This window comes from Erithacus rubecula, assembly GCF_903797595.1.
Source record: "Erithacus rubecula genome assembly, chromosome: 1".
Taxonomy (NCBI): domain Eukaryota; kingdom Metazoa; phylum Chordata; class Aves; order Passeriformes; family Muscicapidae; genus Erithacus; species Erithacus rubecula.
The window spans coordinates 75,954,716-75,968,836 of NC_136658.1; the positions used below are offsets into that span (position 1 = coordinate 75,954,716).

The 14,121-nt window shown below is 53.3% G+C and overlaps 1 protein-coding gene across 1 annotated transcript; it reads left to right on the forward strand.

The window, feature by feature from the left end:
* Positions 1–2,720: 2,720 nt before the first annotated feature.
* CDX2 (caudal type homeobox 2) lies at positions 2,721–5,916 on the forward strand (the record flags this gene model as incomplete). The annotated part of the gene is made up of 3 exons (XM_079315872.1): positions 2,721–3,219; positions 5,393–5,538; positions 5,749–5,916. The coding sequence occupies 3 exons, from the start codon at positions 2,721–2,723 to the stop codon at positions 5,914–5,916; spliced, it is 813 nt and encodes a 270-aa protein (XP_079171998.1).
* Between the last annotated feature and the right edge of the window lie 8,205 nt (positions 5,917–14,121).

Consider the following 14,121-nt stretch of genomic DNA (forward strand, 5'->3'; position numbering starts at 1 on the left):
GTCCCCATCCCCAGCAGCTGCCATGGGTCGCGTCCGAGGAGCAGCTGCGCAGCGGCGGGGGATGCTCCGAAGCATTTATCCGCGGGGGAAGCCCGTCTCGCCTCCGACCCCCGTTAGGCTAGGACTGATGGGACCCGGCCTTCCCAAGTCCTCCCCTTACTTGGGGGATCACTGTCAGAATGGCAAAGTAGGGAGCAGAGCTCTGGCTGTCATTCCAGGTAGTCGCGGAGTTGCCTCGAAGCCTTATCCTGTTCCTCACCGGAGACCCGAGACTCTCATCCGATCCCGCGGCCAACGGCCCCCAGCCCTGCCGGCTAGGGCTGGCATGGGGTCTCACTTCAAAAAGCTGCCACCTGGCTTCCAGAGAATCAGTGATGGAGCCATAGACACTGAATCGGGCTTTTTCGGGGTTGATCGGGGTTGTAGTGCGTTTTATTGCAATATGTTCAGGGTTTTGTCGTTTTAATGGTCCCCTTTCTCCGTTTATGGCATCATCAAATTCACATCAGCATAGATCGGCTCTGTCGGTGCTTATCGGGAGAGGCGATTACATTGAAGGGACACAGCATTTCCTTTCCAGAGTGACATTTCAGCCTCCTGCTCAGACAGCGCTCCAAGCCCCGCTCCTCTCTCCTCGTTACCCCACCGTCGGGACGGGGGGAAGGTGTCGCGGTGGGAATAGGCAACAGAGAGAGAAATTCCCTCCAGAGAAAGTGTCTGGCAGGCATCTTTGCATCCCTGCTGTTATGCTGCTGTTACCGTAGGGTCGCAAGCGTGGCCGCCTGCGACAGCCTGCCAACAAGTGACGGTGTGGGCTCAAGCATTCCTGGCAGTGTGCAGGGTGGGAATACCCCCTTACTCGCATCCACATCGACCTCCGAGGTCTGTGGCCTCTTCCCGAGGAGACATGCTCCATCCTTTCCTACCTGAGCGTCCTGGTCTCCCAGGGACGCTGACACCGATCCCTTGGGACATTTTTAAAGATGTCACTGAATTACCCACACCGATTTTAAAGCATTACTCCGCATCAGCCCCACGCTCTGCGCCAAAGGAACGACAGAATGGGGGGAAGGAGAGGGAGATTTTCAGTGACTGGGTTCGGGATATCTGCTTTTGCAGAGCTGAAATCCGCCCTCAGCTGCAAGACTCCCCGTCCCAGCGACACCCTCGGTGTGCAGAACAGCCACCCACGTGGAAGGAAAAGTACCCTTGGGACACGACCACGTGGATCTCCGTGTGTAATACCCGGGACACGAGGGTCCGGGACAGCTCGGGGCCCGTCTGGGGAGCCCCGGTAGGACCGAGCCGCAGCCGCCCCAAGAGACCGGGAAAGCCGGTGAGAACGGCTGAGACGGTGCTGCGCTGCACCGGCCAAAAGTGCTGGGAAAACGCGGGGACGATCCCGTCCCCATCCATTTTTTTCTCGGCGGGTGAAAGGTTTCCTCGCTGTGTCATGGGAAAAGATGCGAATATGCAAACGTCGTCTTGCATTGTCCCCGCTCAGGGTGAAAAGTTAAAGCATGAAAGCGGCGGGGGGAAGCTGAGCGGGGGTCGCCTCTTCAAAGGGGACTGGCTGGGCTGGGGGAGCCGGCTGCCGCTTGCCTGGGAACCGCCCTTCCAGAGCCAGCATTTCCAGAGGGTTTCCAGGGAGCTGGGGAGGGAAGAAGTGAGTGTGCCTGGAGGGACAAGCCGTCGGTTCCCCGCGGGCTCGGCCACGCTACGGCGAGGGAATGGCCCAACGAGGTGACAGGCTCCGGGAGGAGGTTGATGGTTCTCTCCTTGAGGAGAACCATCTCCTGCCTCCGTCCCAAGGCCTCCCAAGGCGGTGGGATTATTCGGCCTCACTCCATCGGTGGGTCTGAGGGCAGAGGGTATTTTAGACGAAGGCACCCGCAGTCCCCGACCTTTCCCGGACCTGCTGGGCGCGCCCGACCTCGATCGAAGCTCTGCAGGCACACGCGGAGGAAGGAGACAGCGCCCTTGGAGGGGGGGAGATTTCTTCTCTTACCTCGCCTTCATCGCCCATGACCGAGCGGGAGCGGGTGGGAAGCGTTTTACAAAAAGCAGTAGGCCGTCGCGATGGGGTTTGTTGCTCAAAACAACCACGACAAAACGGCTTTGTGGATTTTTAATCAAAACTCCCTCCTCTTCCGCCCCTTCCCCCCCACCCCCCAATCCCAAAGCGCAGAGAAGAGCTGGCTAAAGGGCTGCCTACAGATCGGCCGTGATACACGGCTCCCATATTCCCACCCTCGCCCTTAGATCTCCCTCCCTGTCTTTTGCAAGTCTCTTGATTTCATCCTTTGAACCTGTGATTGGAGGTTAAAGTGCACCAGGTTGCAATGGAAGGAGGAAGCTCTTAAACAATAAAGGCTTGAATATTTAGCTGTGATCAGGTCGCTGCCCTCTCCTTATCTTTTTAAATGCAAATCGTCTTTTAGGGGTAGTAGCTATATACCCAGCGCCTCTCCACGTCACCTGCCTTTGGTGTGTCTGGGCCATTACTAATAGAGCCTTGTAAACAATCGTTAATCATGTAAGGACTGCCGGCCATTGGATTCGGACCGGGAGCGCGGAGGAGCGCGGAGCGCAGCGCGGGGCCGCGGCCCCTCCGCCTGCCCCCTCCCCGCCCCGGGCAGCCCGGCCCCAGGCAGCAGCAGGCGCGCCGCGGAGAGAGCCCCGAGCAGCATGCGGAGAGCCGCCGCCGGGGCCCCGCCAGCATGTACGTGAGCTACCTCCTGGAGAAGGACGGGCCCATGTACCCCGGCCCGGTGCGGCACTCGGGGGGGCTCAACCTGGCGGCGCAGAACTTCGTGGGTGCCCCGCAGTACGCGGACTACGGCGGCTACCATGTGAACCTCGACGGCGCCCAGTCCCCCGGGCCGGCCTGGCCCGCGCCCTACGCCGCCCCGCTCCGCGACGACTGGGGCACTTATGGCCAAGGGGCGCCGCCGGCCGCCGGCGCCGTGCACGGCCTCAACGGGGGCTCCCCCGCCGCCCCCATGGCCTACAGCCCCGCCGACTACCACCACCACCACCACCCGCACGCCCACCACCACGCCGGCCCCGCGCCCCACTGCTCCGCCGGGGTCATGCAGCCCCTCGGCGCCGCCGGCGCCGCCGCCAGCGCCGCCCCCGAGCCGCTCTCCCCCGGTGGGCAGCGCCGCGGCCTCTGCGAGTGGATGAGGAAGCCGGCGCAGCCCCCGCTCAGCAGCCAGGGTAAGTGCGGGCCGGGGCCCGGCGGGCGGGGGCTGTCCCGCCGACGGCTCCCCGGTGCGCCGGGCAGCCCGGCAAAGCTTTTTATCGGGGGGAGCTCCCCGAAAAAAACCCTCCGAAGGTCAGTCCTCGGGAGAACAGGGCTGCCGAGCTCTACCGACACCCTGTCCGCGCTCCGTCCGCCGGGGAGCAGCCGCTGCCGGCCCCGGGGCTCGGTGCCCGGGGGTGCGCTCCGGCAGAGCAGGCTAGAATGGCCTGCATCCCGAGGAAACGCTCGCTCTTCCTCCCACCGCTCCGCTCTCCTGCTTATAGCCACTTAGAAGATTTTTATAACCAATTATAGTCATATAAATCATCGGCCGGTGTCGCTCCGCATTTGTTTCTGAGTCACTGGGCGCCTGCCCTTTATTAAGGTCTCCGTGCGGCCAGGCCTTCCGAGCGACAGCGGCGGCCACTTGCCAGCCCGATCCCGATCCCGATCCCTGCGGGCCGTGCCGTGCCGGGCCGTGCGAGGGCGTGCCCTCCCTGGCCAGGCCGTAGCCGGCGCCGCTCTCCCTTGTGATGTTAATCCCCCCGCGGACCCTCTCTTTTATTCCCACCATGCATCTGCCAGGGGACATGCGTGTCCCGCGCTTTGATATACACCTTCCACGGCTACTAACGCCTCTTTCCCTTTTTTTTTTTTTTTTTTCCAATTTTTTAAAATTTAATTTTTAAAATGATTGTATATAGTGGCCGGGAAAAAAAAAAAAAAAAAAAAAAAAAAAAAAAAAAAAAAAAAAAAAAAAAAAAAAAAAAAAAAAACACAAAAAGCAAGGATGACGACTTTGGCAGTAAATAATTACTTATGGCATTCCCCTCTCATCCCCTGCCTTGCGTGACCGACGGGGATACCCCGGTCGGAGCGGAGCGGGAATCCCGGCTCGCCTGCGGCAGCCTCACCCCGGGGAAAAGCCCCGGTGCCCCGGTGCCCGCCGCTGGCACAGCCACGTCCCGGCTGCCGGTGGCGGCGGAACTCTTACAGGCCCACCGCGCTTCCCACAGCAGCCCGTGGTGTTCCCACAGTTTGGGCTTGTGCGGTGGTGGCCGGTCCCTTGTCTCCATTCAAATTCTGCCTTTGGAGCCAGTGTTTATGTTAATGTGCAGAGCTGGGGGGATGAAAGCGCCTGCCGCCATTTGTTCAGTAGTGGTAATTCAAACAGAATGTGGCTGTCATTAAAGCTTTGAGAAGGGTTTTTCTTTGATAAGATCTCCTTGTCCTGCATTGTTTGGGATTGTGTTCTCTATTCACTGGCTCTAGGGAGTTTTCTCTGATCAGGCTTGTATCTTTACAGGGTGCTTTTGTTGTGGTTTGCAGAGAGTTTACCTGAACAAAGTCAGCCTGCCAGCCATTAAGCACCTTGGGGGCAGAGACTCCCCGCCTCGGCTCCCTGGGGAACGGGAGGGCCGGGGACATAACCAGTTGAACAAGAAACCCTCGGGAAAAAGCAGGTCACCGGCTGCGGCGATGCACTCTCGCCGGCTGCTCGCTGGCATTCGCCTTCGGATTGCGTTGGGTTTTCGGTGCTTGGTTTTGAGTTTTTTGTTTGTTCCTTTGTTGACTTGGGGTGAGTTCTTTTGAGCTCTGAAGTTGCACGTCACACTTCCAAGCTTTCCAAGAAATCTCTTTAGCCCCCATGCCGTAACAGAAGTGGGAACTGGGTCGCTTCACGAGTGGTTCCCCGCCGCCGCTCCCGATTCTCCGCCCTTAGACGGCTGTTTCTCGTTTAGAAACGAAATCATCGTGCCCTGAATGGACCTTTTCTTTGTTTCTTTCCCTTTTCCTTTTTCTCTATAAAAAGTTTGCTGTGAAGGCAAAACAATACCAGAAGCCAACAAGTGCACAATAAAGGTGTCCGTGTCCCCGTGCGAGGCAGGGGTGTGCGGTGGGGCCAGGGCTGAGAGTCTGCGCCTGCCGGCATGCCTGGCATTGATGTCCCATGTCCCCAGGGAACTGAGGAACGTCCCCTCTCCTCTGCTGCGCTCGGCAGAACTCAGGGCAGGGGGAGGCGAGCAGCCAGCCCTGGAAGGGGGGGGATAGGACTGCTCCTGATCTCTCCGCACCGCAGAGAGGATGGCAGCGCTCAGCTCTGCCCTTTGCCTTTGCCTTTCTCAACCCTGGCTTTGTGCTCCGCAGTTAAAACCAGGACGAAAGACAAGTACCGCGTCGTGTACACCGACCACCAGCGACTGGAGCTGGAGAAGGAGTTTCACTACAGCCGCTACATCACCATCAGGAGAAAAGCGGAGCTGGCCTCCAACCTGGGGCTGTCGGAGAGGCAGGTCTGTCCCAAAAGTGGCGCTTCACGTGCAGCCGGGCTGCGCGGGGGCAGGGATGCGTGGGGCAGGGATGCGCGGGGCAGGGATGCGTGGGGCAGGGATGCGCGGGGGCGGAACTCGCGGGGTAGGGATGCGCTCTCGGTGAAAGCCCCTGAGAGGGGGATACATCCCCGGCGAAGTGTCCTACTCACTCCCCCGTCCACCTCCCGGCAGGTGAAAATCTGGTTCCAGAACAGGCGGGCGAAGGAGAGGAAGATCAACAAGAAGAAGCTGCAGCAGGCGCAGCCCGGCGGCGCGGAGCCCCTCAGCCCCAGCGCCTCCTTGCAGGGCCCCGCGGCGGGGGCGGCCGCCGGCGGGCTGGGCCCCGCCGCCCCGCAGTGACAGCGACCGGGGACAGCGGCACAGGGACTGCAGGAGGACGCGGAGGGTCGGGCCGGGCCGGGGGGCGCGGAGGGAGCGGCCCCCCGATGCACTGCACCGCCCCGCGGGGCCGGCCGTGTGTACAGGTGTACAGTGTATGTGTCTCGTCGTCCGGGGAAGCGTGTCCATCGCTTTATTAATATTATTATTATTATGTTCGGGTGGTTTTTTTACCCTGGAATTTGTTAGATAAAGTGGGGGCGCTGCCTGCCAGTCAACCCCCGGTATATCTCAGGGATCGGTCCAAAAGACCTTTGCAATGTTGTTGGGCTAATGATGAATTTTAACAGGAAAAAAAAAAATTAAAGCACATTTTTTTTTTATTTTATATTTTATTTTATTTTCTTCTTGCAACTACAAATACGCAAAATGTTCATTCTGCCCCGAGGGTCAGAGCAGACAAGATAAGGCACTGTTTAAACGTTCAGAAGTGAATTGCTTAATGTTAGACACTTGTAAAAGAGCCCATAAATCCAGTGCAGATAGTCATCCATCCAGATTTATTAGCTGCAGTGCAGAGAAATTGAAGGAATTTAGTCTCTCTGAAAAAGGTGTCCTGTCATGCTGAAGTGACGAGCCTTGCTTGCATGTGCAATGCCCCTTTGGTTGAACTGTGTGCTGTTTCTCACATCCTTAAAATTTCTATCTTATTGAGGGGGAGGAGCTGTTTCAGTTGATTTTCCAAAGTTCCCTTGATTTTATCAGCTTCATGTAGGCTTCATCACAGCTCTACCAGAAGCAGCAAACCTCGAAACAGCCCTGTACTATATTAGAGCCTACTTTGAACATGCTGGCTAGATGGAGGGGACCAGGGTAGAGAGGCCAAAGGACTGACTTAGACAGAGATGAAAACAAGAAAAGTCCAGCTGATTTGGCCAAATCACCCTGGCTGTTTGCCGTACATGCTTTTTACTTGGGGATGGAGAATTCCAGCTGCGAAGCGAGGCCAGGCTGGTGCAGCCACGCTGCAGCCAGTGCCCTTGGCTGGGTGTGGAGCCAGCTCAGGTGGCCCTGGACCCAGCAGGGATGATGGGAGCACTGTCCAGCCCCAAACACGTTATGTGGATTATTGACTTCCCCAGGATTTAGCCCCATACTGTTCAGTTTTGGTCATCAAATTTATTTAAGTTATTCCATTTGCCTTGTTTGGGGCACTTTGGTTTTTTCCTTGTTGAAGCTTTTCTTATATTTTTGCTAAAAGCCAAAGCAAATGCTCGCAGCATCTACAGAACTGCCTGGGGAGAATGGTCTGGTCAGGGACTGACCCTACTGACAAAGCAGCTCTCTTTGCCAAAGGGAACTTGGGGAAATGGAAAGCAGCAGCCTCAAAGCCTCTGCACCGTGTTTGGTTGCATGCAGCATGAGGCTGGCAGTCTGAGAACAGATATTTAACTGTGCAAACCTGATCCAGGGCTCCTATGCCTGGGAGAAGAGCGTGGTGGGAGGCAGCAGCTCCAGTGCAAGGAACTTGCTCGATTTTCTGCTGCATACGTGGTCTCTGAAGTGGGGCTGGCCAGGAAACTCGGGTGCAGCCCCAAAGCAGTAATGCTCCTCGCACATGGGGTTGACACAGAGCACGTCCTGCTGGGTCCAACGTCCATGGTTTGTTCCTGATCAGAGGGAGGCAGGAGCCAGACTCATCCTTCTGTGACTCTAAAGGGTCCTTGGATCATTCTGGAGGAGCCGCTGCGGACAACCAGAGCTGAGCAGCGCCCAAAGCGAGGGTGTTGGCTCTGCAGCAGCAGCCCTAAACCAGCTCAGAGCAGCTGCACCAGAGCTCTCAGAGCTAGCAGGGCTTTGCAGGCACCACGGCCCGCTCCTCCTGTGCGCTGTCCCCGGGCACAGGGCTCTGGGGCGGCAGCAGCCCCGGGCGGGGCCGTCCCTTCGAGGATGTCCTCTGGCGCCCGGGGCCACCCCCGCAGCATTGATCCCAGCCCGGCTGCTGCCGGAGCTGCTGCGCGTTGCTGCGATACGCCTGTCAATAAACCCTGTTTGGATTGTGGAGCAGAGCGCAAGGTTTGTTTGTTTAGTGGTTAGAGGTTCAAAAGTCGGCATTGTCCCACTGCAAATGAGCACAAGTTTTTTCTCCCTAAGGAAAAGCTGGCTGTGCTGAGTGGGAGGGAGAGATATCGGTGGGCCCTTTTATTTGCTTCCAGGAATAATTAATGGCAGTGAGAAAAAAAGATGACCACGGAGTTATGAAAAACCATCAATAAGTAAATTAGTCACAAAGGATCTGAGGGTTTAAGAGGTGCTGCTTGCTGTAGTTTTGTCGGCATTTAGCCATGCCCGTGGGGCTGGGGTGACACGGGACTGGCAGAATCCAGGACTCCTTACTGCAGTGGTGCCCCTGGCATCAACCCAGCCATGGCAACATTTGGGACAGTCCCTGTAATCTTTCAGTAGTGTGCTTGTTGGGCTGAGTTTTCTAAGGCTGAAAGTGTGGAAAAAATTTTTCTTGCCTGTAAGACTTTTGAGAAAGACAGTTGCCCTCATTGTGGTGAACTGTTTGATGTCCACGGAAGTTTTTTTCTACATAAAGTTCATTAGACATAAGCAAACCTGACACATTTTAAACATTCCCGTTCCAGACATCTTGGTCTCTGTTAGCAAGCATTCATTTTCTGAGCTCTCCTCAAATTCTTGACTCAGGCAACTCAGAACTCAGATTTCTGAGTGTAAGAAGCAAGTAACCAAGCAAATCACACCCACTCCAATTTTAAATATGTCCCTCTCCCATCCCCAAGCAAGCAAGCAGTCTTCCTTTATATTCCTCAGGCACCATTAAGGAGTGTAAAAAGGAACAAGCTGGGCATCCTGTTTATTTGAGTGGATATTTACAGGCACCTGGACCAGTCCATAGCTGAACTATGACATTGAACCAGGAGTTCTGTTTGTCAGAGGTGAGCTGGTTGTGATGACCCCCCATGGGTGTTTTCAGTTCACACAGAACTCCATGCAGTCCTGCAGCAGCAAGCCAACCCAGACTGGTGGGGCTCAACAGGTCAGTGCTGCTGCACCTTGCTTGCCTGACAGGGGCTGGAGCAGGAGTCCATGAAAAGAAAAATCCAGGAAATCAGAAGGACTGGCCCCAAAGTTGCAAGATGGAAGTCCCCTGCTCTCCCTCCCTTGTCAGATTTCCCTGCTTCTATTGCTGTACAATAACAAACCAATTGGTATTCCTTTTCTTGGATTAACTCTTAGGCAAATTCCTGTTTCTCAAGAAAGCCCTTAGAGTTTGGGGCAAGGGATGACAGCACAGGTCATAGCACATTATTGGAAGAGCAGTGAGGTCCTTAGAGGACTTGGATGGCATCTAGAGCAAATGTCTGCTTTCTCTGATCTGCAGTGTCTTTTAGGGGTACTTTATGTGTCCTCAGTCTAAAGGTTGAGCACTCTGGTTCTGCAGAATGAAGACAGGAATCTTTTATAAAAAGAAAAAAAATATTAAAATCTTACATTAGGAGTAAGCAACAACTTAAGGCATATTCTCCATCCAGTATTTTCCCCACATGAGTGGCCTCTGTCCAGGCTGTTTCCATCTGTGGAGGAAGCAGTGGCTAGAAGCACATACCCCAACCATCATGCAGAGGACAGAGCCCATCCTTCTGAAGCTGAGGGGGTTTGCTGTGGCTGACTGAAATCGTGGCTCTAGAGCTGTGTGAGGCCATGGGTTCCTCCTTGCTACTCCATCAGCAGCTGGTGGAAAAGGCAGTCACAGAGCTTACAGTTCTGTTGACACAGCTCTGCTGTGTCATAGCCAAAATTCATGGCCAAATACTTTCCCTCAGTCCCACACAAGTAATGTGGGCTGAAGCTTAGAGCAGCTAGAGAGCTGAAAGCAAACCTTGAGCTGATGCCAGAGAAGCAGCACTGGAGGCCTTCCAGGATGCAAGCAGCTTGTGAATGGTAACAAAAGTGAGCAGGACACGAGTCTGTCGAGGGCAGTCCAGCTGCCCCAGCAGCTCAGCAAGGGAACAAGGCCACCTTGGAGTGGGAGGCCATGGGATGCATGGCCTGATGCAGCAGAGTACAGGTGCTAAGGAGCTGCAGGCTAGGAGCCTCCCTAGCAAAACAGCTCTGGTTACTGTCAGAAAGCCATGGCAGGGAAGTGCCAGAAACCTCTGGGGACAGATGGGAACAAACTCTCCCAGAAGCCTTAGCAGCCTTCTGGCTTTGCTCCAGAGTAGCTCTTGGATGGAGCAGGATGTTCCCACTCTCCTCGCTGATGAGGAAGGGCTGCTTCCTTCTCACCTGCATGTTCTGCCATGCTGTGACTCAGGTGGACAGAGCTTCTTCTATTTAATGTCTCAGCTTCTGCAGTGGCCCCAGCTCCATTCTCAGTTTTTGACACTTCAGGAAGTGAAACTTACCCTCCTGCAAAGAGAGCAACAGAGAGTTGCTTGCAAAGAAACAGGAAAAATTTGAGCTATTCACAAAAACAAACAGTTTGTTGCCAGGAGACTGGAATTAGAGACTTGGGAATCCCTTTCAAGCCCTGTATTTCTAAATTAAGATATCATCTGTTTTGGGATGACACCCACTGGATTCCCCTGCTTCAAAGTAGGGGAAAGAATGGAAAATAGAGGATGAAAACCCATGGATGATTCTCTACATCTTCACACAGATGTCTAGATATCAATCTGTGGCATCCATTAGACTCCAGACCAGTTAACCACTGGTAAATAAAATGAATTATTTTCTCATTGCTCCTAATTTCCTCTAATTAAAATACTAACTAGGGTAATATCTAATGCAATCTGTATAATAGATAATCTATTTAATGTAATATCTAACTTATTGGTCCAGGTAGGTGTTTTGATTCAATTTTTCAAACTAAGGCAAGTTCATCATTACCTTTCTTAGGTGTGCTTCATAGAATCATGTAATAGTGGGGGTTGGAAGGGATTCTTGAAACTCACCTAGGTCATTCTGCCCTACAGTGAGCAGGGACATCTTCAAATGGATCAGGTTGCTCAGAGCCCAGTCCAACCTGGCCTTGAATATTTCCAGGGAAGGGGCATCCACCCCTCTCTGGCCAATCCATGCCCTTCATGCTCTCCCTGAGAAACATGTTACAGAGTTTCACTGCTCTTATTGTAAAAATGTATTCCTTATACCTAGTCTAAATCCAGCCTCCTTTAGTTTAAATTTGTGACAGCTCATTTCCAACCTGCTGATCTCTAGCACTTGAGCTGGACTGAAGAAAATTAGAAAGATGCCAAATATAACATCTGCTACTCAGCACTCCTGCACCCAGCTGCAACAGGCAGAACTGGGGGAACAACACGGGTTTTAGTGCTATTCCAAAAGAAGAGAACAAGCCAAACAGAACACATGGAACTTCCCTGCTTTCAGCATTCTTCTTCCCTTAGTCACCCAGGTATTTTTGGGCAGCTGTTGCAAGCTCGTGCAGTTTTGCTTTTGACTCAGATCCTGTTCCCCTGATATATCTTGCTGCCTTCCACAGAGTTACAGCCTGTCCTGCAGATAATTTGTGTAGACCCAAAGACCTTTGTGAGGGAAAAGCTGCCTTATCTCCTGCATTCTTTGGAAAGGGATGCTCCTCACTGCTCTGTCCCTTACACTGCTGGCATTCAAGACAAACTTTCAGCACTGGAAACTGAAATTGCTTGTGGTCTAATTTTTCCATGCCATGGTGTGACCATGCAAACAGAAAGATCACTTAGGGCTACAAGACTTGCTTGGTCTCTTCCCTCCCTGGGTGTCAACAGGGCCTCCAACAAAGGAGAACATCTTGATGCAGAACTCAAACAGAAACCCAGTGCATGATTCAGGGCACTCCACAGTCAGGTGGGTCTCAGGATTGTTAAGGTCACAATTCTGCTTTTAGGCACCTCGACTGAAGTGTGGACAAGACATGGACACCAAATGCCTCCAAAGGCATTTAAACTCCTGAATCAAACAAGAGACAAGAGGCATAAGTAATCAAGACATTTGTTCCTTTTCCACTGTTTGAAAATGAGCCAATTCCTCCCATGGAGATTGTTGGAAGAGCTGTGCAAAGAGCTGTACAACAGTTAATTACTGAGATCTCTTTAAAGATAACTCAAGCTTTTTATTACATTTTAGGGAAATTTCAGTCCTCACTTGACCTACAGTTTTTTCGTTATTTGTAAAACTTCAGGTGAGATGGAATTTACATTGGTGAGAATTGCTTCCTGTCCATAATGCCAAATAATTCTTTTCCAGTTTAAAATAAAAATGTGCTATGTTACGAATAATCCCACCACTCATTTTTCATACGTATTAAGTGTATGAGTGCATGTTGCTTTTCTGGCAATTATTCTCATTATTTTAGATCTTCCTTCCTCCCCATCAAGAAGCTTATATGCATCTACAGAGCTGGAGATAGAGCTAACCACGGAGACCTGAAGTGGGGTCTCCGAAAACATCTTGCGCAACTATTCCCAGGAATGCAGTGACTCAGAAGAAAAAGCGACTTTCTCTTATCAGGAGCGTGTTTCTTCCTCGAGGACTTCAATCCAGAAACATGATCCTTCTTCTGTTCCCAGTAACGACATCCTGCTCTTCCAAGGCCAGAGCAACACTTTGGACCTACTCTTTCATTCTCAGTCACTCCCTCGCCAATCGTGGCTCCAAAGGTGTTTTCCATCCTCAGAGGCTCGGTCTGCCGGTAAAACGTGCCCTTTGTTATCTCTTTGCCTGTGGGCACACGTTCCTGAATCGGAGCAGGAAAACATCGACACCAGCCCGAGGAAAGCAGCTGCTCCAGGGGGCAGATGGGGCCAGCATGGTGAGGGGCCAGCACTCCACCAGAGTCCGTGGTGTGCAGAGTCTGGGGGGATTCAGCCTCCTCCTATGACATCCCCACTCGAGCATACTGCTATGGACACCCAAAACCTGCCCCCTTCCCTCTTGGTGTAGGAAAGTGCTCCTGTATGGTCCTAGGGCTGGGAGCTACTGTCACACAAATACCCTGCTGCTGACACCTTATGCAAGAGACTGCCAAACTGAAGTGCAGCACGAGAAAGAAAATCAGGAATTTTCCTGTCTCAGAGTAAGATTACTTCTGCCATGGTATGGGAAAGAGTTGGGGCTGCAGTGCCAAGTGCTCCTGAAGGCAGGGGATGCCCTCAGTGGTACCTGCTGCCTCCTTGCAGAGAGAGCCTGGGCACAGCTACTGCAGGCTGCAGTGCCCTTCATCCCAACCTGGAGTCTGCCTGTGCCCGTGGGGTTCCAGCGGTCTGGGATGTGCTTTGAGTTCCAGAGCAAAGGGAGAGCAGCTTGCAGAGCCCACAAAAAACATGGAAAGAAAGAGTGAGAGCCCAGCACCACTGCTCTGTTCCAGGCAGGTTCCTCACCATGTCTCACCACTCCCTTCCCTGTCTGCCCAACCTGCCCACCTCACTGGTTTCTTCCTGACAGTCCAGGAAAAGGTGAGGGCCAGTGTGAAGTGTTAGGAGCACAGTCAGCACAAAATGATGATTCATGCTGAAGGAATCAGCAGAGTGCTTTTATCTGACCTTAAATGTTTAACCTCACTCACGATCTGCTTCTCCTTTGTGAACAGCATGCTCTATATATGCTGTTTTATGAGGGACACAAGACTGCTTTCTCCCAAATATCAGCCCCTGCTCAGACCCCTTCAGCAGTGCTCTTCAAATTCAGCCACTCAGTGCTGGTTCAGAGGTTCTCAGCCTGGCTCCCAGACCTCACTGCTCTGGCATCCTGCAGTACCAAACCCTCGAGAGGAGTACTTGTCTCACAAACTCAAGGTCAGTGTGGTCACATTTCTTCACTCTCCTGGAAATCTCTGAAGTCATCCAGAACCAGCTTGGGTGGCAGAAATATTCTTTGCTGCTGTCAAGCTGCCCATCTGATAAGTGAAGGTAGGGCTGAATTCCTACATCTGTCCTAACAAATTGAAAACTGCCAGGAAATATTCCTGGGCACTGCAGCTCCATCAGCTGGGTTAGTAAACGTCTGGATGGGTCCAGAGCTGGCTTGAGCCAGCTTCTGCTTGCTCAGGAAACCTCTGGGTGGAGATCTGGAGTTAGGGAAAGGAGGGAGGGAGGGAGGGAGGAAGGGAGGAAGAAGGAGGAAGGGAAGGAAGGAGGGGAAGGAAGGAAGGAAGGAAGGAAGGAAGGAAAGGAAGAGGAAGGAAGGAAGGAAGGAAAGGGG